Source organism: Peromyscus eremicus, chromosome 15, assembly GCF_949786415.1.
Source record: "Peromyscus eremicus chromosome 15, PerEre_H2_v1, whole genome shotgun sequence".
NCBI classification, from domain to species: Eukaryota; Metazoa; Chordata; class Mammalia; order Rodentia; family Cricetidae; genus Peromyscus; species Peromyscus eremicus.
The window spans coordinates 28194105-28219134 of NC_081431.1; the positions used below are offsets into that span (position 1 = coordinate 28194105).

Here is a 25030-nt window from a genome sequence, read left to right on the forward strand (position 1 = left end):
ATGACGGTAAAGAAAATTGCAGTGATTGGTGCTGGAGTCAGCGGACTGGGCGCCATCAAGAGCTGTTTGGAGGAGGGACTAGAACCTACGTGTTTTGAAAAAAGCAGTGACATTGGAGGACTGTGGAGATATAAGGTAATTTTCTAAATTTTCAGAGTATGACATCATCTATGTGTATGAGAGTTGCTTCTATTCAACTAAGAAATAAAACCGATACCATAAATTATTTAAGTGTACTTTCCAAATTAGTGATAAATATTTAAAGGAAGTTAAAATTCCTTGTGGGATAGGCACAGTCCTATTCAGTTTCAGGTCCCTGACAACCAGCCCCACATATAACACTTAAGATATCGATGCGCAAGTTTGGCGTGGGAGTACTGAAACTCAAAGAGATGTAAAAGTTATTGTCCCTCTAGCCAACTCGCTATTAGTTGTGGCATTTTCTTCCACATCATACAATCTCCCTACGCGTTGTTTTGTGTTGTTGATTAGTTATTGGAAAAACATGTCTCCACCAAGAAAGGTGTGCTTCCTTACAAACCCTGTCACGCATGATAACTTAAAGAAGTGGGTCTATCTCATAGTGTCTCCAGAAGTCAGAAGGGTGGAAGAGGAATCTTAACGCTGCTGTGTCTTAGTGAAGCATAACACATGATCATTAAAAGCAGTTCTTACGAACTCACCACATTTATCTTATTGTCCCCATTATTATTTCTTTATACTTTAATATACCCCATGTTTGCATGACTTTTTTTTTTTGTCCCAAAGCAGATAAGCATTGCATTCTCTACTAACTTCTCTTAAACAAAATCCCTTCCATTGTGAGGTAGATTTTGTCCATTAGGAATCTCCCTTCCAAACCCTCTTTGAGCTATTTTTCTAATCTTGTCTCAGTTTGTGGGCATTCTTGGAGCCTGCTCTTGGTTTGCTGTTGCAAAATAATTATTCCTACCACAGAGTCAGTCACTATAAATAGAATTATAGCAAGAGAACCCTCATCAGGAAATGGGCCTAACACCCTCATCCTGATGAGTTACTATCACAAAACCAAATCATGACTTTTCAAAGAAAAGTATACCAAACACCACAGTTCTGGTAGCCCCTAACACATCTGGAAGCCAAGGGTTGGTTTGTTTCCTACAGGAGACACCAGAAAGTGGAATGCCTGGGATATACAAATCTTTGACCTGCAATACGTCCAAGGAGATGACAGGCTTCAGTGACTACCCCGTCCCTGACCATTACCCCAACTACATGCACAACACCAAAATGATGGAGTATCTCAGGATGTATGCCAGGCACTTCGGGCTGATGAAACACATCCAGTTCCAGGTAAGAAGTGAAACCCCGCCCACCACCTGCTCATTGGTCTAGGCAAAGTGTGTACTGTCAGAGCCAGCTGGGGCACATTTTCAGTCTGCATTTCCCATCCATGTCTCTGTCACTCTCATGAATAGTGAAGACATATTTGTCTTATATACCCTACCAGATGAACACAGTCCCAGCTGGAAACTGAATTCCAATTTTTGGCTAATTTTTGTAAAATAAAAATACAGGTCATAGGAAATAAGAAACAATGTACTTTGTGCTCTAAGAAACCATAATATTTGGGAAATAGTCATTTTAGGAACTTTATGTGCACACAACTCCTAACCACCCAGGAGCCATGCATAGAACTACTTTCCCAACTTAAACACAAAATTCTACAGAAAAACTAAAAATGGACAAAAATGTCCTAGAACTCAGGCTTTGTTCCTTGTTTCCTAGACAAAGGTGTGCAGTATAAGGAAGCGCCCTGATTTTTCATCCTCTGGCCAGTGGGATGTTGTGGTGGAAGCTGATGAGGTGCAGAAAACTTATATCTTTGATGGGATCATGGTCTGCAGTGGACACTACAACCAGAGGCATTTTCCTTTACAGGATTTCCCAGGTATTTCTCTGGTGTGTGTGCGAGAAGACTCTTAGGATTCTAATCTCTTTTAAATTAATTAATGTATTGATTTATTTTTACATCCCAACCACAGTTTCCCCTTTCTTCCTTTTCTCCCAGTCTCTTCTCCTACCTCTTCTTTACCTTTGCCCTCCTCCCCAACCTCTGCCCCCCTGCCACCATCCACTCCTCCATTTCTTTCTTTTTTTTTTTTTTTTTTTTTTTTTGGTTTTTCGAGACAGGGTTTCTCTGTGTAGCTTTGCGCCTTTCCTGGGACTCACTTGGTAGTCCAGGCTGGCCTCGAACTCACAGAGATCCGCCTGGCTCTGCCTCCCGAGTGCTGGGATTAAAGGCGTGCGCCACCACCGCCCGGCTCCACTCCTCCATTTCTATTCAGAAAAGGCAGGCCTCCCATGGATATCAACAAAGTGTGGCATATCAAGTTGCAGTAAGACTAAGCACCTCCCCTCATATTAAGACTGGACAAGGAAATCTAGTAGGAGGGAAAGGGCCCCAAATGCCAGCAAAATAGTCAGAGACAGCCCCTGTTCCCACTGTTAGGAGTTCCACAAGAGGACCAAGCTACACAACTGTAACATATATGCGGAGGGCCCAGGTCAGTCCCATGCAGGCTCCCTGGTTGTCGGTTCAGTCTCTGTGAGCCTCTACAAGCCCGGGGTTAGTTGATTCTGTGTGATGTCTTGACCCCTCTGGCTTCTACAATCCTTTCTCTCCCTGTTGCACAGGACCTGAAGTCCGCCTAATGTTTGGCTGTGGGTCTCTGCATCTGTTTTCATCAGTTGCTGGCTGAAGTCTTTCTGATGACAATTGGGCCAGGCAGCAATCTATGAGTATAGCAGAATACTGTTAGGCATCATTACATTGACTTTTTTTGCCAGTCATATTTGGTGCTATCCTAGGTCTCTGAGTTGTCCAGCTTCTGGGCGCTGGCACTCCAGGCAGTGTCAGAGGTGGGCTCACTCTGGGTCTCAGGCTGGACCAGTCATTGGTTGGCTAGGCATTAAGAGTATTGAAAGAGATGACTGGCAAAGGGGGGCATTTTGGGGCAAGGTAGAAACCTAGTGCAAAGGAAACTCCCAGGATCTACAAGGATGACCCCAGCTAAGACTCCTAGCAATAAGGGATATGTAGCATGAACTGGACATCTGCTGTGGCCAGGCAAGACTTCCAGGGGAAGGATTAGAACACTAACCCAGCCACATAACCTTCTGCCTACAGGATATGATAAATATGGAGTTAAAATTACTATCATTCTCAGCACTTCTGGGCTTCTGGGAAGTTTAAAACTGCATATGTGATTGGCAATCAATTGCTTTTGGATAACACTGATGCACATTGCTAAGGACCTTTACAAATTTTATAAACAAAGAGTTATGAAAAGTGAAGAAATAGTCTCATATGTCTGAACAGAAAATTAGAAAAATATAATAACATTATAAAGTGACAAAGAGTTAACACACTGAGTCAGTCTTAAACGAGTATCTTCTTATTGGCTACTTTGAAAAATCTGCTCCAATTTTGTTTTCAGCCATACAGTCACTAATGCTCTGTTCCTTAGATGAGAATAGTCTGTATTCGTGGCATGTAAAGTCCAAGTATAAAGGAGAGAATTAAGTAACGTGAACTTCATGTGATGAATGACATTTACCAACCAATGTTTTCCACTTCTGCTTGTGACTTGGGGGATGTGACTCTTCCTTCACAGGAATCACCAAGTTCCAAGGCAGCCATCTCCACAGCTGGGAGTACAAGCACCCAGGCAACTTTGAGGGGAAGAGAGTGGTCGTGGTTGGCATTGGGAATTCTGGAGCAGATGTGGCAAGCGAGATCAGTCGTGTCGCTGAACAGGTTTGGTGTCCTACCCTGATTCTCTCTTGGGGGTAACCTTGATACTTGCAGAGAACATGAGACTAGACTTTCTCTGGCTTTAGCAGGGATGTTCTCATTTGGACCACAAGGGCATGTTTTTCTGCCGAGTATATATGAATAAAAAAATAAAGACTTCCAAAACGACAATACTCCAAGTCCATAACAAACTGGAGCTGTGGAAGTAATAATCTAACTAGAGTCAGATAACTTAGAATTAACCATAGGTAGCTAAATGGGAAATTTCAAAACGAAGTGAATTTTACAGAAGACCCTGTTTTCATATTAGAAATGAAGTTTAAAGAGCAATCAACACAAATCTGAGTGTTTAAAATAGATTGCTGATATGTATGTGAAGGTGGTGTGAAAAAGGAAAAATTCCATGGTCTCCACTGACTATGACCAAATAAGAAGTAGGGGAAAAGAAACAATCATTCCTTTGTAGTGAATATTGCTGAGCATAGAAGGTCATTCCTACAATTCAAAATTAGGTTTTTTATTTTGATTCATACTTTATAAGAAACACAAGATTTCCAAACTTGAATATTTTTTGTAAAATATGTTAATCATGTCACGATTCTGAGATACATGAGTCACAGACCTCCATGACAATGGCATCACTCTAGTGGTTGTTAACACCGATAAAAAGTTTTCTTTTCAAAGTCTTGTTAAATGACACAAAATAGAACAAAACACTTATCAAAATGTGTATTTCCTTCTTTTGCCCTGCAAGCATTTTGTTTGTAATTTTTTAGTTGTAAAAGTGAGAAAATCCCAGTGTGGGTTTCTATATCTGACTTGTTTTCATCTCAAATGTTCTATTCACATGTTTCTCTATCACTTTAAAAATTTCATCTGAAAGAGCTTACATGGAATCTGAATGTGAACTGATAACACTCAACATAACCTACTGTGTTGTTGTGGGGTTTTTCCCATATTTGGGGACCTCAGATACTCCACACATCTAACACAGCTGGAGCAAACACCACAAGGAGAGTAGGCCCATGACAAAATGACTCTCAGTCACTGAATCTCTTTATAAAGAAGGGGCAGGGAAAGGAATCTGGCTAGTTGGACAAGGCAATATGAGAAGTTAATTCCATTCCCTTGACAATTAAAAAAAAATACTCCAAGGATCTATAAGACCAGAGTGATTAGCAGCTAAATACTTACTAGGTGACCACTCCTCTCTTGAAGGTTTTCCTCAGCACAAGACGAGGGGCGTGGATTTGGAACCGGGTTTGGGATCACGGGAATCCTATGGACGCTACACTCTTCACGCGTTATAACAGAGCTGTCCGAAAGGTCTGCCCCACGTACCTGATCAACAGACAGATAGAGAACAAGTTAAACTTGAGGTTTAACCATGCCAATTACGGACTGCTGCCTCAACACAGGTAAAGTTCGGAATTTCAAGCAGACAATATCTAAGCTGTTAGACTAATCAACTAAACCTGTAAATACATGAATGGGATAAATGATACCATTAATTCCTCATGGCATTTGACCTTATGGGGAATATCCAAATTATTTCCTTCCTACTGAGGGTTCTTTGTTATCCTACTACGGTAGATGAAAAATGGTGCGGAGTGGGGAAGTAGAGACTTCAAAACTTGTCTTATTTGAAATTCGTACAAGGTCAACTTGCCACATCCTCCTGGTTTCTTGCCATCTTCTGTTGACTACTTCACATTCACTCTCTAAATTAAAAACTCTGACTCCGTGCTTACCTTCAGACCCATCACCATCCAGGACAATTCATTATCCACATACAACAACCTCATGGCCTTTGACCTCTTCACCTGAACTGCCTTTCTGTCCTATCCCATTTGCATGACTCCCAGCCTCAGCCACCCTAGCCCTCATCACTGAAAATTGCAATGTTTATAGACATCTTTCCCAAACTCCTTCTGAACCTGAGAATTCTTAGCTTTTTTCTCTTGCCTCACTCAACACCAGCCAGTTTTCAGGCCTGACCTAGTTCTCTGATCCCATGTCTTCCTTCTCTGGTCCTTCCAAGTTTATGGCTACTTTTCTTCTATTTTCTTCTTCTTTTCTCCATAAGACATCTAAAACTCGGTGTCACCATCTGTCCTGTTTTGTTTTCATCTTAAGTAGCTCCCTGCATTAAAATTTCAAATCCCATAGCTGGAGAGATGGCTCAGTGGGTAAAGGCACCTGCTCCCACCCCTGACGACCTGAATTTGATCCGCAGGCTCTACATGATGGAAAGAGAGAACTGACTCCCACAAGTTACTCTCTGACCTCAGCACACACACTGTGGTGCGCTTGATGTGCACACATACAGATAAGTAAATAAATGTAAATTTTTTTAAATTCCAGGAAAAATATAATAAAGGTTTGAATTAGTGAAAACATAAAATCAATATTAACAGATATCTAGAAGAATGCATACATAGTTTTTTGCTTAACTTGAATCATATGTATGGCTACAAGTTCCTTTTTATGGAGAAATTATCCACAACCTGTGAAATAGGTTTAATAATATTACTTTTGTACTAATGTACCCTGGGAATGTGACTCTCTGCTACTAATTCATGGCTCAAACCTTAAACTGAAATTTACCAAAGGTCTCAGTGTCACTGATCACAAACATTCTCATTGAAGATTCGTTCCTTAGGTCTTTAAAAATCTTAGCAACTAGGGCTAGCAGGGTAGTTCAGCAAATAGAGGCACTTGTCACCAAGTCTGACAACCTGAACCTGGAACCCACATGGTAGAAGGAGAGAATCAGCTTCCACAAGTTGTCCTCTGACCTCTACATGCTCACACACACACACACACACACACACACACACACACACACACACAAGTAAGTCAGTAAATAAGTCATTAAATGTAATAAGTCAATAAATGCAAGAAAATATTAATGACTAGTTAATGTCACCTGAGTTTACCTAGTATCAAGAACAAATAAATACATCAAAAATTAAAATACTTTGTAGCATACACATTTAATTCAATCACTTGGGAGGCTGAGACAGGTAGATCTCTGTGAGTACAAGAGCTACCTGAGCTACAAAATGAGTTCCAGGCCAGCTAGGGCTATATAGTGAATCTTTGTCTCAATTAACAATTAATACACTTTATTCCTTGTAAAAATATTATTATCTAAAGAAATTTAGTATGTATTAACAAATCTTACATGGTGTTGTATCCTTATTGGTGTTCTACTAATTAAGAAAGCGAAATTAAAGTGTCTCATGGTTTATCCAAAGGTCTCCCAATGGGTAAGAGACTGAGCAAGCATCAGGGTTCAGTTCTGAATCAGAAAACCAGGACTTTACTAATGAGCTACATTGCCTTCTAAGGATGTGAAAAAGCAGAATAACAATTATTGGAGCTACGCAACCATTTCCAAAGCTTTTGCCTATACTACCTTTTCATTAAGAAGTTGTATACTCATCTCTTGATACAGAATTCTTGACCACCGAATAGTTCTCAGTGACGACCTGCCAAACCGTATCATTACTGGAAAAGTGCAGATAAAACCAAACGTGAAAGAGTTCACTTCAACATCGGCCATCTTTGAGGACGGAACTGAGGAGAGCATAGACGTTGCCATCTTTGCCACAGGCTACACGTTGTCCTTCCCTTTCCTGAATGATGACCCGACCATCCTGGATAGCCAGTACTCCATGTTTAAGTTTGTTTTCCCTCCCGAGTTGGAGAAGCCAACCCTAGCTTTCATTGGCATCCTCCAGCCTGCTGGAGCCATCATTCCTACCTCAGAGCTCCAAAGCCGATGGGTTGTGCGTGTGTTCACAGGTATGTGCTGATCTTCCCACGAATTCAGAATGTTCCAAATGCTCTGTGATTTAAAAGTCACCAAGAGGTCTTCTGTTGATTGCTCTCATTATATCAAATTGTCTGAAATTTCACCATTAAAAATAAACTACTACAGCCAGGCGGTGGTGCAGGTAGGTCTCTGCGAGTTCGAGGCCAGCCTGGTCTACAGAGTGAGTTCCAGAACAGATAGAGCTATGTACAAAAACCCTGTCTTGAAAAACCAAAAGAAGGCTTGGGGATAAAGCTCAGTGGTAGAGTGCTTGCCTAGCAAGCACAAGGTCCTGGGTTCGGTCCTCAGCTCCTGGGAAAAAAAAACAAACAAAAAACAAAAGAATTAAAATAAGTAAATTAATTTAATTAAATAAACCACTTTGGGTTCTTCTGAAGGATGATATTTCATTTTTAAGAGAATTCTACTAAAAATGACAACACCCAAATAATAAAAATTATAAAACCAAGAAAATTGTAATGAGGTTTTATTTTAAATCATCTGCTACTTTTCAGCAGAAAACTAACTTAGGGAGAGGTTTTATGGAAACATAAATTAGGTTGGAAAACAAACAAGAGACAAACCACTTAGGACACATCTCAGAAATGTAGTGAAGTCATTTTACTCTGCTGACCAACTCCAATCATATTCTTGATTTGTTTCCCAAGTCTTTACCCAAATTGATGCTTCTGGGCAAAACAAATTTGCTAGTAGAATGAAATCAAAGTCAGTTTCGGGAGAGTTGCCTTGCAGTGTTTTTATAGAATTATTATAAAACAAATGATGCCTGGACAAACCTGCACATGTACTTCATTGAGTATATGCAGATTTCCATTTGGTATATTTGTAGAAGAATAAGTGATGTTTCACAAGATGTGCATATGTGTACAGTAGTAATTTAAAGTCCTACATGACCTTTCAATTCTCCAATTCTGTTCCTTTCATGCTTTGCACACTCATATTTGAAATGTATTTTGAAATATTTGAGGGTACTTGTGCATAGGCCATATTTTTCCAGATACTAACAGATATGTGACACCTGGCGAAGCAACAAGGCAGATCATTTCTAAGCAGCATGCCTACTCCTCTTTGTCCTGCCTCCCTAGTGTTGTTTAACGTTCTGTTTGTTGTAGCTTCCTTGTCCCTGACACATTCACACATACAGAATTTCTGTATGCAATTACTTGCTCTCCTTTCAAAATGTAGTTATTGCAGTTTGGGGGCATTTTCCCTCAGTGTATACTTTCAGAATACACAATGAAAACTAAGAGGTGTTCTTAACTCAAAAGACAGAAAAATTGTGTTTGGGATGTAAGCTCAGTGCTAAGCTATGATCAGATAAGAGAAACTTTGAGTCAGGTCCCAGGATAGTTTGGGGACCTTTGGAAGACTGTAAGACATGTTTAGAGCATTCATAGTACTCAGGGATGTTAAGTGTACATTTAAACTAAGAAGAAATTAAACATCTATTTATCTTAAAGGGAAAGCTGAATTCCCTAACTGACATCCTGGGCATGGTGATGGAAAGAAAATTCTCTTCCTTTGAAATTCATTAAACATAAGGCTTTGATTAGAAACTTTATAGAGGCCTGATGATTCTATTCTATTTCAAAAGCATTCTTTTTGTTTATTTGTATACTTTGGTCCTCATGTCAACCCTCCAATGTCTGTATCTTGTTTTCTCAGGACTGAAAAAGTTGCCCTCAAAGAAAGACATGATGGCTGACATCAACAGAAAAAGACAAAAAATGACCGAAGAGTAAGAAATCTAATTTTTTGTTAAAATAAACAAAACCTGTTCAGAGGGGGATATTTGATTTTGTTTTTATAGTCAGCACCTGCATGAGCCCTAATGAGATCATCTTAGTTCAGTGATATCATGCTGAGTTTTTTTAAACACGGGTCTGATTGTGGAACATGAATCTGACATGACAGGTTAAATAACCACACAACATCAAGTCTACATGATAAGTAGAATGCAATTCTTATTTCCCACTGTGGAAAAAAGAACAGAGGTTCAAAAAAAAAAAAAACTAAACATAGACCTACCAGATATACCACTTCTCAGTGTTTACCCAAAGACTACGGGTCAACACATCACAAAGTCAAACTGCACATCAGTATTTATTGCATCCCTATTCACAGTAGCTAGGTTAGAGAAACAATGCAGATATCCAGGGGATAGCAAAAACTGCGCATTATATTCACAATGGAGTTTTAGTCCTAAGCAAAAATAAGTTTTATCATTTGCAAGAACATGGATATAAATTAAAAAGATGTTGTATTGCACTTTTCTCTCATTTGTGGGCCCTAGACACTATAGATACATAAAATAATCTGTACTGGTGACATGAAAATAGAAACAAATGAATCTGGGTGACTGTGGGGACTAATGGCAGTGTGGGGAAGTAAAGTGAAGGGTAGTGAGGTCAGGGAGTCACACGCTCAAAGTACATACATACTTGCGTGAAAAGGCACTTATGTAACCCTGTATAATTGCAAAGAAACTTAAATGGCAGAGCAAAGAAGGGTTTGTGACACCCAGAAGACAGCACTTTGCAGCCCTTCTCTTCGTCTTCTGGCTTTGCATTCTTTCCTCCCTCTCTTCCTTGATATTCTCTGAACCTTAGCGTGGGTAGTACAAATGCCCTGTGTAGGGCTGAACACTTAGCTATCATTTATCCTCAGCACCATGAGGCTCTGAATTCATCATCACTCGTTACAAAGAGAAACTGTTCAATTAAGGCCGAGAGTAGTAGCATTTTTTAATGAATATAAACATAAATATTTAGAAGGCGGTTTGGAGTCACACAAACTTAGCTACACAATAGTAAATTCTCTCCTACTGCCCAAAAACTTTGCAGTCATGGGGTTTTTACTGGGTTTATAGTATGAGTCATGAATTTCTTCCTGTGAAGCAAGCCTCAGATCCCATCAGATCCCAACCAATCATAGGATGATTGGTTACCCCCACAACAGTCTTGTTGCTACTGTACCAGGGGACATAGTTTGCCTGGCAGGTAGATATTGACAGTCATTAAGATTCAATGTTGGGCAAGACCAATAATGACTGTTCTCCCCTTGCAGCTGTGAGTTTGGTAATAAATGCCTTAGTACTGCTCTCCTTAGCCTTATTTTAACATTTCTTTCTAACTTATTTGCCTACTTTCTTTCACTTTTTATTATGCGTATCTTATATGACACAAATTTATCTCCTCCCAACATTTTGAAAAGTTTCAGTATTTTTTAAATTGTGACACTTTCTATTTTGTGTCTCTTTTACCCAAGAATGATTCAACAGAGTGGTTTCTGGTTTGGTATGGTATGGTATGGTATGGTATGGTATGGTATGGTATGGTATGGTATGGTTTGGAGATAGGGACTGATATTATAGCCTAAGCTAGCCTTGAACTCACTATATAGCCCAGGCTGACCTTGAACTTCCTTGAAGTTCCTAAGTATTGGAACTTAAAGTATGTGCCACTGTGCCTGCTTGCAGAGATGCTTTTAATTTTTCAAATATTTGGTCCTCTAAAAATAGTGACTTATTATTATCTAGGAATATTCAAAGGAAGAATTTGTGTACAGAATTAACATATGGAGAAGATGGTTTATATAGCTTGGAAACTTGAAGTGATCAATGGAGTTTCATACACTGTGACTTATATATTCCTTGCTAATTTAATTCATACTATGGAACTGGATTCTGTATCTAGAAGGGAAATCCAGATAAAAACTTCATCCGGTCATTCAGTGTTTCCTCTTTATATATGTCAGTCACTCTGCTGGGTACTTGAGAGCTTTAAAGTCTTCAGGGTTTTGTATCATGTATTAAGAGGTCATAGTATGCTAAGGGAGTTGAAGCAAAGGTATGACATTAAGATTTAATAATCGTGTAAAATCAATAAATCAACAAGCAAGCAGAAGCAAACTCTACTGGAAACTTGGGGGAACACTAGTGACTGAAATCTGATGTTTCCTGTCTTTCTGCTCTCACTCCAGCTTTACAAACAACTTCAGAGATTCTCGTCGAGTACAGTTCATCGACTACATGGATGAAATTGCTTCGGAGTTAGGTGTCAAACCCAGCCTGCTCTCCCTCTTCCTCTGGGACACAAAGCTGGCCAAGGAGATTTTCTGTGGTCCCTGCACCTCCTACCAATACCGTCTACAAGGGCCAGGGAAATGGGCTGGGGCCCGGGCAGCCATCCTCACTCAGAGAGAAAGGATGCTCAAACCCCTAAGAACCCGTGTGCTCCAACACTCCCAGACCTCGCTCTCTCGTCTTTTCTGGGTCAAAAGTATCTGTGTTGTCATTTTTTTCTTTGTTTCCATGTTAGCTATCATGAATATCACAAGTCATTAACTTCATATTGACATAGATATTTATGAAGCTGGAGAGTAAACTATTGTTATTTAAACTGTATATCATAGGATCTGTTAAATATATGGGGAAACATGTTTATTAGACTAGTTCACAAATGGATCTTCAAATGCAAACAAAATTACTTCAATAATGACTTTATGAGGAGAGCTTTGAAAAGGTATAATTTATTTCCATTTTATTCCAAAAGTTTTATATATATATATATATATATATATATATATATATATATATATATATAAAATATGACCATGAGGAATAATTAAAAGAGAGATGAATTTTATTTAATACATGACAAGAGAGACTAATTAACCAGAAGTAAACCTTACTTAACCAAAACCAGGAATAAACCTTATTTAATAAAAGAGCACAGAGACTATGTAATAAGGGGTAACTTAAAAGTACATTCTAAGACTTCAAAATATTTTTCCCATTCTTGACACCCTAGAAAATTATAGCTGTTTTGAGCTGTTGTTTGGTTGATTGGTTGTTAGTTTTAAGACTCAGTGTGTATGTAGTGTGGAATGGCCTTATATTCACGCCTTTTACTACTGTATGCTGGGATTGTAAACCAGTGCCAGGCACTGGGCCCTCAAGAAAGATTCTTCAATAGAAAACTCTGAAATTCATCAACTTATCACTTACCAAACAGCTCTATTTGTCAAAGTGTTACAGGTCAGCATGATATGTTGTAGCTCCTGATTTGATGCAGTACAAAGGCTGATATCACAGACTAATATCGCTGCCAGAATGTTTAGCTTGAGTGAAATTGAAGAAAGGTCAACATTCCCAATAAATCTTCGCTCCATTCCAATGAAAGCTGAACTACAGTGCTATAATGATCAAATGAAAGTATCTGAACACTGATTGACAAATCTAATAAATAAGGGGATTTTAAGATATACTATTATATGGTCTTATTTAATTAATGATAATATTGTGTGGTATAATAATATTATGTTCATGCATCAGAATATTCTTATTTCTAAGAGGTAGGCAAAAGTAGGAGTTAAGTACTATGATATATACATTTTATTTGCAATAGACGTTTATCTGCATGTGAGAGAATGGCAGGGACAGAGTAAGAAACACAGAAGTAAAACACAAGGGGCAGAACTTCCACCACTTGTGACTCTGGTTAAAAGTTGTGCAGTTGTTCATAGCACTAATCTTTTAGCCCTTTTGTAAACTTAATAAATTCAAAATAAAAAATAAGTTTTAAAAATTATGTTCTACAATGATTTATGTGCTAAAATGAGGGAGAGGGTTTAATGACTGCTTACTATAGTGAAAATATCTTCCTTGACGGCCTTGGTCTTGATTCCCTGGAACATTAAGAATGCAGGAGTCCATTCACTGTGAAACAATTCCCCACCATTCATTAGTCCTTTTGTTGTGTAGCTATTTCCCAGACACTGAAACATTCCTCCCTGAAGGGAGATGGGAGGGAAATGCTGTGGGGAGAAGCTCATGACACTGAAGACAATGAAACTTGCAAGTCTTAGGAAGCTCCTGAAAAGAAGGGCACTCACAAGGCCCCGCCCCTTGCTAGAAAGGCCATAAACAATAGCTGGAGAAAAGAGACTAGTGGAATTGCTTGCAAGCTGGGAAGAAAGCTCCAGGGATGCAGGTTTTATGAGTCATTAGCGGTACTAGGGTGGACTTTTGTTTGGTGAAGCCTCAAATACATCTCAAATTCAGGGCTGGTAGAACTTCCAGGTACCTGGCTTATGGCAGTTGGGGAAAGGACTGCCTAAGAGATTGTCAAGTTCTATTTGCATACAATTATTCATTGAATTCACACTGATAATCAGAGAAGTGTCAGCTCAGACTTTCTTCTTGACATTATTAATGTCTTCAGTTAAGAATTTCAAGGCAGACTGGAGAGATAGCTCAGAGGTTAAGAGCACCAACTGCTCTTTCAGAGGTCCTGAGTTCAATTCCCAGCACCCACATGGTGGCTCACAACCATTTGTAATGAGATCTGGCACCCTCTTCTGTATACATAATAAATAAATAAATCTTTTTAAAAAAGAATTTCAAGGCAATAATCTTTAAGCCACATATACCTTTTGAAAATAATCATTTTACTGAGCTACAATAATCTAACCTGTGAATCTACCTCAGCCTAGGGAAACCACCACAGTCTACAATGTACTGAGGAAAAATGAACTGAGAGTGCTCAGTCCAAACCTCATCATTCCTTAGAGTCACAACAAATGGCTCTGCCTTAGACCTTTGACACAGGACCTATGCCAACATCAAACAGTATATTGAGTAAAATGAAACATAATGCATTATTACTCTTAGATTTAGAATAAAACTTTAATGCAAATCAATATTTTCTTCTTCCCCTCCATGAACAGTCTTACTCATTGGCCCTTTCTTGAAGATCAGAAACCTGGCATACATGTAGACCATACTTACAGCCACACCCAACATCAAATCACAGATAATCTTCCATTTTAAGCTGTACTCATTAGAACTTCCTGGAAGTTCTTTCTTATCTCTCCTCTGTCCTGTTTTCTCTGGTCAGCAGAAGTCACTAAGCAATATTATCTGCAGGTGCAGCCTGTTCTAGGTCTTCACTCTGTTCTGATGGGATGACATGCATTAAGCCTTATTATCATCTTTGGGAGGGTTCAGAATGTGATGCTTCTGCCTCTGATCTGCTCTAAATTTTGGTCTTCCTGTGACATATCATTACAAGAAATATGTATCTGCTTAAAGAGTAATATAATTAAAATACTTTGTCAACACTTCCCTTAAACACCCACTCACTTAACCTTTCAATATATTTTCCCCAGCAAAGTTACCCATTTTTGTAGCATGAAATCATATGCATATGATTCCTACCTTTATTTGCCTAAATTTAGTCATTCCACAATAAGAGTTCACACCTCATCTCCCTTCCCCAAACACCAGAAGCACTATCGTCCGTGATCCCTGCACTCTCTACAGAACATTTTTAATGAGGCATGATTATTGCATTGTCTGCATTGTCGCCAAGAGAACTCCTTAAAGATATACATCGAACTTCAGATTTTCAACAAGAAAAGAAAACTCAGCATTGGCTTTTCAAACATCTGGGATTTGTCACTTAAAGAAATGTACTAAGTCTATATCGTCTAAGAAAACAAAACTAGAGCTTATAAGAAAAGATTCTAGAGAAATAGAGTTCTGCTCCAAGCCTAGAAGAGCATTCTAATGATTGGAGCTTCCATAATCAAATAGACTGAATTGGGAAGCTGTGAACTGAGAGGGTGAGTGATCACCACATAGGTGATGAGAGTTCCTGATGATTCAACGTAGAACAGTAATCAAACAACCTGACTGAGAATTTTACATACATTGCCTTAAACTGATTCTGCAGATTCATGCATAATTTAGAGCAGGGTATGTTTTAAGATAAAGTGAAAATTTATAATACCAAGGACAAAGCAAAAATCTTAAGCATACACCAAGGAAAAATGATCATCAAAGAAGCAACAAGCACATTAACAATCTCTTATCAGAAAAAAAATATGAAAGAGTTAAATATCTTTACCGGGGAGAAATATCTTTAGAGTTAAAAAACTAGAGTAATTAGACAAAGAAAAAGTAATTTTCATTGCTTGTTGTGGTTGTTGGTTTTTACAGAGATGGAATTTATGGTTTCCTGGTCCTCATAGAAAGAAGTCTAAGGCACAGGCTTCAGAGTAGAAGTTTAGTAAAAATAGAAGCAATAGGATATGAGATGCAACTAAAAACCAGTAAGTTTAAAGAACAGTAGAAAATAAATAACTTTTAGCAGAGGAAAATAAAATACCAGAAAACAAAAAATTCAATAAGCGAAAATTAAAAAGGTACCCCCCTACCTTTTTATGGGGAGAAACTAACAAAACTAAAGGACATTCAAGCAGTTATATGGAAACTGAATACTGTAAGAGATTCCTAAAATATATACATTTATGAAGGTAATTTAAATGAGATTGCCAAATAAGGAGAGATGGAGCCCCCTGGACATCTCTCATCATCAAATGAAACTTCCAGTGCTGAAAATGTGTTACATCTAATCAAATTGCTGACCAAAGGGGCTGTGGGAATCCCTAAACAACCTAGGCTATTGCCAAAGCTATTGGTTGCTCTCCACAAACTGATAGAAAGGTCCTCTTACGGAAGACAATACCTACACAATTCCCAGAACATGGAGAAGTTGAGCTGATGCCTACCTAGAGCCTTTGCCCCTATGGACTAGTGTTCATGGTGATAGAGGATACTCTGCATACTAGCAAAGCAGAAGGGTAAACACCAACCTGTTGTGGAATAGAACATTTGTTTAAATATGTAAGATGTGTTTGCATTTGTTTGTGTTGCAGAATAATTGTTTAACTATTTAAAGATGTGTTACACTTATTTATGCTACATTTGTTTGACTATGTAAAGATGTGTTGTTGTTTCACCTTGCCTGCCTAAGGCACCTGATTGGTCTAATAAAAAGTTTAATGGCCAATAGCTAGGCAGAGGAGGGATAGGCAGGGCTGGTGGGTAGGGAGAAAAGGGGAGCCAACCATCCCACTGGGGACCAGCCAGCCAGGGTGGGGCAGCCAGACATGGAAGAAGCAGGAAAGCAGGATAGACAGTACACAGATGAGGTAAATGAGCCTCAGATGAATAGAAATGGGTTAATTTAAGTTAAAGGGAAAAAGCTAGCTGGAAACAAGCCTAAGCTAAGGCTGAGCATTCATGATTAATAATAAGTCTCTGTGTCGTGATTTGGGGGCTGGTGGTCCAAGAAAGCCTACTACACAAACCCAGCTACAAACTCTTCCAGCTACAGTGATGACCTGCTTGCAAGATGTGCTAGTGCAATAGTGGTGGAGAGATTGTGGGAGTAAACAACCAATATCTGACTGGATTTAAGGCCCACTCCATGAGGTAGGACCTAACCCTCACACTGCTTAGGCAGCCAAGAACTTGAGACCAGATAAGGAAGGAACCTAGGGGAAACTACTACTATTCTGCTAAAGGAATGTATCCATAAAATGACTACTAATGACATTCTGCTATATTCATAGATCAGTGCCTTGCTCAACCATCATCAGAGAAGCTGCATCCTGTAGTAGATGGGAACAAATACAGAGCCCCACAGCCAGACAATGTACAGAGAGCAAAAGTCTTTGAAATACTCATTCCTAAAAGGGATATCTCTATCAAATTCCTTCCCTGAGGGTTCAGGGAACCTCATAGAAGAGGAGTCAAGAGGAGGTGGAAAGATTTTTTCCCTCCTTTAACTCCTTAGAGATCCTCCCCACTCGATTGGAGAGAACTAATTTGTCGCTTGTGAGTGGTTATCAATTGGAGACAGCTTCTGGGTTAGGGATGGGGCATGTGTCCACGTGTCCTTTCAGCACTGGGAGTCCATCTTTCCCAGACCTGTGTAGTTGGAATCTTCTTTCCTATAAGAGTTTATATAAGTGTTCTAAACAAACCCCAACACTCTTTTTGTTTGGGGAGGGGTTATTGCCCCAGAGAGATCACCTATGCCCTCCTTCCCTGCTGCAGTGGGTAGATCCCTTTCCATTTTTTTATTTCTTGGATGCACTTTGCTGTGTGTGTGCTGAGATGTGAAGTCACAGTGTGTGATTACAAACACAGCCGTAGCCATCAGGGAGAGCAACCAACCGCTGGCCAACAGGACAGGGTCCCTGGATGACTACCCCAAGTGATCATGAAAATAACATTTTAGACCAACTGTGGACCTACCAGATACTTTCTGTACTCTACTCAGGACATAACTATGGCTACACAGCTAGACTCTGAGAGGATAGACAGAACTGAGGGTCATTCCTCACACTGGGAGGAAAACTCACGGGACAATCTGGGGTACATAGACCACTTGTGAACCAATCAAACCATCTCATCTTTTGATTGTTTGCAGAGGACAAAACAACAGCACTGTCCTTGCATTAACTGTGGCTACACAGGGTCTGCACCCACAGTCTGGGTGTGGATGGTGTCAGTGGCAAGTGCACCCAGCCACTCATATGTGATGATTATGTCAGCCACATGATTATGTCATGATTTATCAAGTGTTTAGGCTCACTCCTGGGTGGTGTGTCCTGGTCACTGTCCATCTGTCATGCACACACCTATATCACACTTACCTCCTTAAGACTTTTGACAGTGGTGATTTCATTGGCTCTCTTTGTAGGATTGATGAGATCAGTAGATCATGTTTTGCTTGCCACAGTGACATCCACAGTATAAGTGCTTAATGTGCTGTCCAGGCTTAAGTACAACTGGCTAGTGGCATGGACCTTATGCCACTCATAGCCCACTGACTCTTCTGGTTGCTTTCCATTTCAGAACAGTGTAAGTGACAGATTATACTGCAGCAGTAGTCCAGACATGTACCCCAGCCCCAATGGACCCATGTGTCTACCGTATGTTTTCATGTATGGAAACCACCTTCTGTAGAAGTTGGAGGGTCAAAGACACTACACAGCATCGGGGCTTGTGGGGTAGTTTCGTAGATAACCAGGAACCATCACAATAACAGAAAAAAAAAAAGAAACCTTAATGTAAACAGTCATTTGTAATGAGCTTTTCTGTTGTTATTTTATTTTCTCTGAGTTGCCATGGTTAGTCAAACATTCATACTAAAGCTTAAGAGTGGACCAGGGATGTAGCTCAGAATTCAGAAAGCCCAGATTCGTATCTGCCATGATTGGGGGGCAGAGAGGCTAAAGGAAGGAATGAAACAGAAATGTCATTTCCCAGTGAGTAAAAGGAAAGATTTCCCTAAATAAAGATTTAAAGAGGAAAACATTGAGAAAAAAGGATATGTTCAGTACAAAACAGAACAAATGATGAAAAATAAATCAGAGTATGTTAGAATTTTTTTCTTTTCTTTTCCCCTTTTATTGAAACTAGGTTCTTTTCTCACATGATACATTCTGACTACAGTTTCCCTTCCCTCTACTCCTCCCACTTCCTCCCCACAACCCCTCCCCTCTGGGTCCACTCCCTCTCTGACTCTCATTAGAAAAGAACAGACTTCTAAGAGACAACAACCGAACATGACAACATGACAAAACAAAACACAGTAAGATGAAAGAAAAACCATCGCATCAAAGTTGTACAAAGCAACCCAACAGAAGGAAAAGTTAAAAAAGAAAGTTACCTAGCCAGGCAGCAGCAGCACACACCCCTTAATCCCAGCACTCAGGAGGGCAGACGCAGGTGGATCTCTGACAGTTTGAGACCAGCCTGGTCTACAGAGTGAGATCCAGGACAGGCACCAAAAACTACACGGAGAAACCCTGTCTCAACCTGCCCCCACCAAAAAAAAGTTACCTAACTAGAAACTAGCTTTTGAAAACTTGCTACAAAGTATAGGCAAAATTAAGAAGTACTCCATAGTGCAGAATGTGAAGTACACATATATACCTGTCTAATCACACCACTATACATGACCAAGAAGGATGGAGACCACCTTCAGGAGAATGGTGCTGGAGGAGCAGAAAGAGGGATAGGGGTGAGAACATCACAGAGCTCTGGCTGGTACTTTACCTGGCTAGTGTGTCTACTAGCATCCCATACTAGTGCTTCCAAACTAGTTTGTCTTAGAGATACATTAACAAGTGAAACAATGTATATCTCTGGCTTGGTGAGAGAGCATTGAGGAAACTTGTCAATCAGTGCAAAGAGTGAGGCAGCGACTCCAGGACTCTGTCCTCCAGCAGCACAGACTTAACACGTTGGTAACATCCCAGCACACCCATACCCCATTGTCCTCTGCACACGGCTGAGAAGTGCTGCTCTGTACCATTTTGTATATTTTCATGTGCCTCTGTCTGGCTAAAAAGCTGGTCAGAAGAGAATCCATACCCCTCACAGTCCTCAGTAGAAAATTCTCAAAAGAAGTAGGTTAGATAGAAGCAGGATAGTAATAAGATTTCTTCCTAAGCATAATGAAGCCAGAAGTGTCCTTTGTACTTTCAATCCTTCATCACGGAAGTGCCAGAGTTTTGCCTGAACTGATTGTGAAGAACCACCTTGCTGTGTTAACATGTCTTAGCACAAAAGGACACAGGGAGGCACTATTCTGAAAAGCCTGGAATGCAGAGACTTGGAGCTAGCTCTGCTATTTTAATACATGTTTAACTCATGTCTTAAGTTGCCATTAAGAAACAAAAAATGGTACATTGTGATATGGGGAAATTTAATTAGAATGTGTACTGACTGAACACTGGCTCAGTTCCTTTAGACTCCAGCCACCATACTACAATACTTTTGTTTACAATTCTTTTTCTTGATTTTCGTTTCATTACCTATATCACTACAACATAGATGAATGATATACATTCTATACCTCAGAATACCTTCCAGGAAATGAAATAGAATACAATATCCACATATACAAATATATGTAGAACATACACAGAGGTAGAAAGAGAGTGGAACAAATGGAGACAGATACAGAGAGACAAAGACACACAAAGTTTTACAAAATGCAGGAAATAAAACTGGAATACAACCTTGCGGTTGTATTCTATTCCTGTGTCACTTTGTGCTGTCACACATTAACACAGTTAGGAAATAAAATGTACTGTAGAAACATAAATAGCCCAGAGGAATGAGGAACCACGAGCTCGGAGAATACTTTCGTTAAGTGTGGGAAGCAGCAATCGGGGTTTGCTATGAACCAGGCCAGAGTAACTGAGGACAGTACAGAGGGTGTGGTGATAGTTCAATACCATCAAATCACTGTTTGTTTCAATTTCTACAGTGGGATTAAGCTTCTAAATCCAAGATTATTTTCTTTAATACAAACCCTTTAATCATTTCAGCCTTGACAAGTTACTCATGCTGCTGGATTTGGAAAATGTTGACATCATATTCTATTCTATAACCATGTTGGGCTTCTGAAAACTAAGCTGAAGAGAAACACCAACAGGACTCTGCTTTGTGGTGAGCCATCCCAAAAGAATAAACTTAATCCAAGAAAGAACACAGGAGACAACACATATATTCCTCATGTTTCAAACATAGTTCGATTCTCTTGCAAACCAAGGACACAAGTCAAATTTTATTTCTCTTCTAACTTAAAGTTGCCTCCTTGTATTTTTTTATTTCAGAAAGCAGGAGTTTTAGAAATGGTTTAGAGTGGAAATATTCCTCAGTTATAACTCTAGAATTATCTCTCTTTCCTCAGTACCTACATCCAAGGAAGTAGTTTATACACAAGGGTAGGAAAAGCAGTTTCAAGAGATGGTGTTTGCTTAATAGGAGCAAGCGGGAGAAGACCACAGGATGAGAGTTTCTGTTCCTTCAAACATGGCCCACAAAAGGTGAAAGGAGAAAGCCCGACCCATGGGACTTTTGCAAAGAGAAAAAAATTACAAAGAAAACAAGGAGTAGGTACAACCTGGAATAAGAAACTCTGCTTTGCACGTTTCAGAAACTTGAGTAAGTCTGCGGCATCTCCACCTCCTATAACTTATGAACTGAACGGGAAGAGACGAGAGGAAAGAACTATATTGGATCATTACAACATTGGGATGCTGAATTTTACATTGCGTGGTAAAACTAAAATGTGATTGTTTAAAGAGCTGTGTGCTGGGGTCTCTTCTGTTTCATTGTTGTTGTTTTGGTTTTGGTTTGTTTTGCTTTTGCCAATGTGTGTTATGCTAGGAGTATCTTCCTGTACAGAACTTTTATTCTGCTATTATATATCATAAGTGTTCCCCGACAAAAAAGACATCTCAGTATATGACACTGTTCACATTTGCACATTTACCTAGGGTCTTGAGGTGAATCATTGGGTTTCTTAATTTGATTTTTTTTTTTTTTTTGGTTTTTCAAGACAGGGTTTCTCTGTGTAGCTTTGCACCTTTCCTGGAACTCACTTGGTAGCCCAGGCTGGCCTCGAACTCACAGAGATCCGCCTGGCTCTGCCTCCCGAGTGCTGGGATTAAAGGCGTGCGCCACCACCGCCCGGCCGATATCCCTCTACTTTTTTTTTAAACATGAGCCCTTATGAGCTATGAACTTCCCTCTTAGAACTGCTTTGGCAGTGTCCAGAACGTTGTAGTGGGTGTATTCTCATTTTCATTTGACTCTCGGAATTTTTGCTTTTCCTCTCTGATTGTTCATTCAAAAGTGTATTGTCGCCCCACACCTGAGGCTCTGGGAACATTGCAGAAGAGGTACAGAATGTGTATAAGAGCCAGAGGAGCAAGGAGTTCACTGTGAGACTGTGTCTCCTATTCATGTCTGAAGCTACACCCATAAAATCTCACCAAGGAGAGTCTAAACAGGAGCTGAACAATGATTACAACAATCGACAAGCTAAAGTAGACAGGAGAATGATCATGAAACCTCAACTCTACACAAAGAAACTGCAGGCAACTTAGGAACACTGTGATTGGGAGAAAGTCTTCCCCTGGAAAGAGCAGACCAATTGATTGTCCATCAAATGATCAGCCCAGAAAACATACATATAAGTAAAATTATACAGACTGAGCAGGTTATATTTAGAAATATATACGTATGCATGTATGTATGTATATATATACATATATATATATAGAGAGAGAGAGAGACATAGACATATATGCATATAACAACAATTAATGAAAAAAAGAGGCCATGAATTTGAAAGAGAGCAAGGAGGGATATATGAAAGAGTTTGAAATGAAATAAGTAGGAAATGGTGCAATTCCACAATAATCTCAAAAAACAAGAGAAAAATATTTTTTTCAGTTTATTGTTTGGTCTCCAAGTACTTTTGTAGTTTCCATAGTTTATCTTGTTGCTAATTTCTACTTCTCATATTTTATTATGTTATCTGAATACTTCTGTACTTGTTACAGCTTGTTTTGTGGCCTATGATGTGATCAGCTTTGGAGAAGATTCCATATACCACTGAGACCATGTATTCCCTACCTGCTAAGTGAAATGTTCTTGTTAGGTTAAGTTATCTATAGTGTATTTTGCTCTGAGGCTTGTTTCTTTTTAGTTTAGAAGACCTATCAAAATAAGGGTGTGGGGTTATGATTGTCGAGTTGGGGGAGTTTAATGTCTCTTTTAAGAAACCGAAGGCTTTCCTAGTACATAAATGTTCACAATTATTACGTCTTCTCGGTGAGTTGTTTCCTTTATTAATATATCTCTTCTGATTAATGCTGGTTTGGGCTAGTTCTTGTATTTTAACCTGGTTGGTTAGTCTGTGATTTCTTCTTGGTGAGTGGAAGCAGTTTACATTTAATATCATCATTGAAAGGGGTTTGCTCTTTGCTAGGAATGGGACTGCTTATGTTCCAGCTTGGTGGGTTGTTGGTGTTTCCTTCCTTCTTTCCTCTCATTTGCCATGTTGGAGAGGGTTTATTCTTTCCTGGCTCTTCTTGGTTCATCTGTTTCCATCATAGAGTGGACATTTCTATGTGTTCTTCTGGAGGAGGCTGTCTTCTTCTTCCTTTCTGTGACATATTCTTTTAAAATTTTTCTGCAGTACTGGCTTGATTGTTATTGCCAGTTACTTTATTGAATTTGTTTGTCAAACCTGAGTCTTTCAGATGAGGTTTTTTTTTAAGGATTTTGAAGTATATTGTTAGGTTTTAATATGTCTAGCATAGACTCATGTTTTGAGGGTATAGAACCCAGTTCTTGAAACTAATTTGAGAGATGCTAGAAACTTTAGGAGGTGGGACATTGTTGAAGAGAGTTGGTCACTGAGGGCATATCCTTGAGGGCCATATATTGCCCTAAATATAGCTCTCTCCCTCTCTCTCAGAAGAAGAACAGGAAGAGGAGGAGAAGGAAGAGAAGGAGGAGGAGAAAGAAGGAGAAGGAGGAGGAGGAGGAGGAGGAGGAGGAGGAGGAGGAGGAGGAGAAGAAGAAGAAGAAGAAGAAGAAGAAGAAGAAGAAGAAGAAGAAGAAGAAGAAGAAGAAGAAGAAGAAGAAGAAATAATTCCAAAACCACTATGCACTATGCCAGGAAGTATAGACAGTTCAGTACTACTATAGCTCCAACTTCAGAGCCCCACCCACTCCACTGACTAAGCACATGGCAACCCTGAAAACCACAGAGCTGCCCTTAACCAAGCGAAGCAAATATACCCAGGCAAAGTTTGCTGCCACTGGCAGAAAAGCAGCTGAGCCCTGGTAAGGCAATATCTAGCTCTGAAATAACTTCAAGCACATGGAGACATGTTCAGGAGGTGGGTGTAAATACAAGATGAGGTCAATGCCTCAGATATTCAAATCTACAAGTGGGAAAACACCATCACCCAGCACATATGGAAGATGGTGGCTGACAGAGTGGGCACCTTCCACTGTGGAAACCCTATGCTGAGAATGAGAAAGACCCCTACCCAACAGGGAAGACAGGAATTCATGACAGCAAGGAAGAGAGAAGGCAGTCTGGCATAGCCCCATCCGCTCTAACCTGTTTAAACTTAGGAGATACGCGCGACTGCTCCCCCACCAGCAGAGTTCATTACAAACAATAACTCAGGGTAGGAGAGCTACCACCCATCTCAACAAGAAAAGAATATTGACAGACACTATAATAGTATTTCACTGTTTTAAAATCTTCACTTCTGTATTATTCTTTCTTTAACTCATTCTTATGCATATAATACAAGGTAGTGAGTCTGTAATAAAAGGTAGTGAGTTTCATGAGATTTTTCTCAAAGTATATAAAGTACACTGACCATGTTCATTCACCATTACCCTCTCCTGCCTGCCTCCTTTCCCTGTGCCACTGGAAAACATGGGCCTCCTTTTGCAGGTTCAGCCTCGTATACAAAATAATTTAAAAATGAACTCAGAAAGAAGGTCAAGGACAATTGCATTGGAGTTTAAGAGAAAAAAACAGCAAAACAGACAAATCATAAATCTTAGCAGCTCCTAGGAAGAGGAAGAAAACGAAGAGGAATAGAGAGAACCATGTTCTTTGAGCTAGAGACAAGTATCACAGCAGCAACATGGTGAGAGGTGTCTCTATACGGGTGGGAATGCCTAGAAAGTCAAGGCAAGCATG

General features: G+C 39.6%; 1 protein-coding gene across 1 annotated transcript; it reads left to right on the forward strand.

Moving 5' to 3' along the window:
- On the forward strand, positions 1 to 11982 carry LOC131925675 (flavin-containing monooxygenase 5-like). Its single transcript, XM_059281036.1, has 8 exons — positions 1 to 135; positions 1144 to 1332; positions 1768 to 1930; positions 3657 to 3799; positions 5015 to 5214; positions 7257 to 7606; positions 9303 to 9375; positions 11619 to 11982. The coding sequence occupies exons 1-8, from the start codon at positions 1 to 3 to the stop codon at positions 11980 to 11982; spliced, it is 1617 nt and encodes a 538-aa protein (XP_059137019.1).
- The last annotated feature ends 13048 nt before the right edge of the window (positions 11983 to 25030 follow it).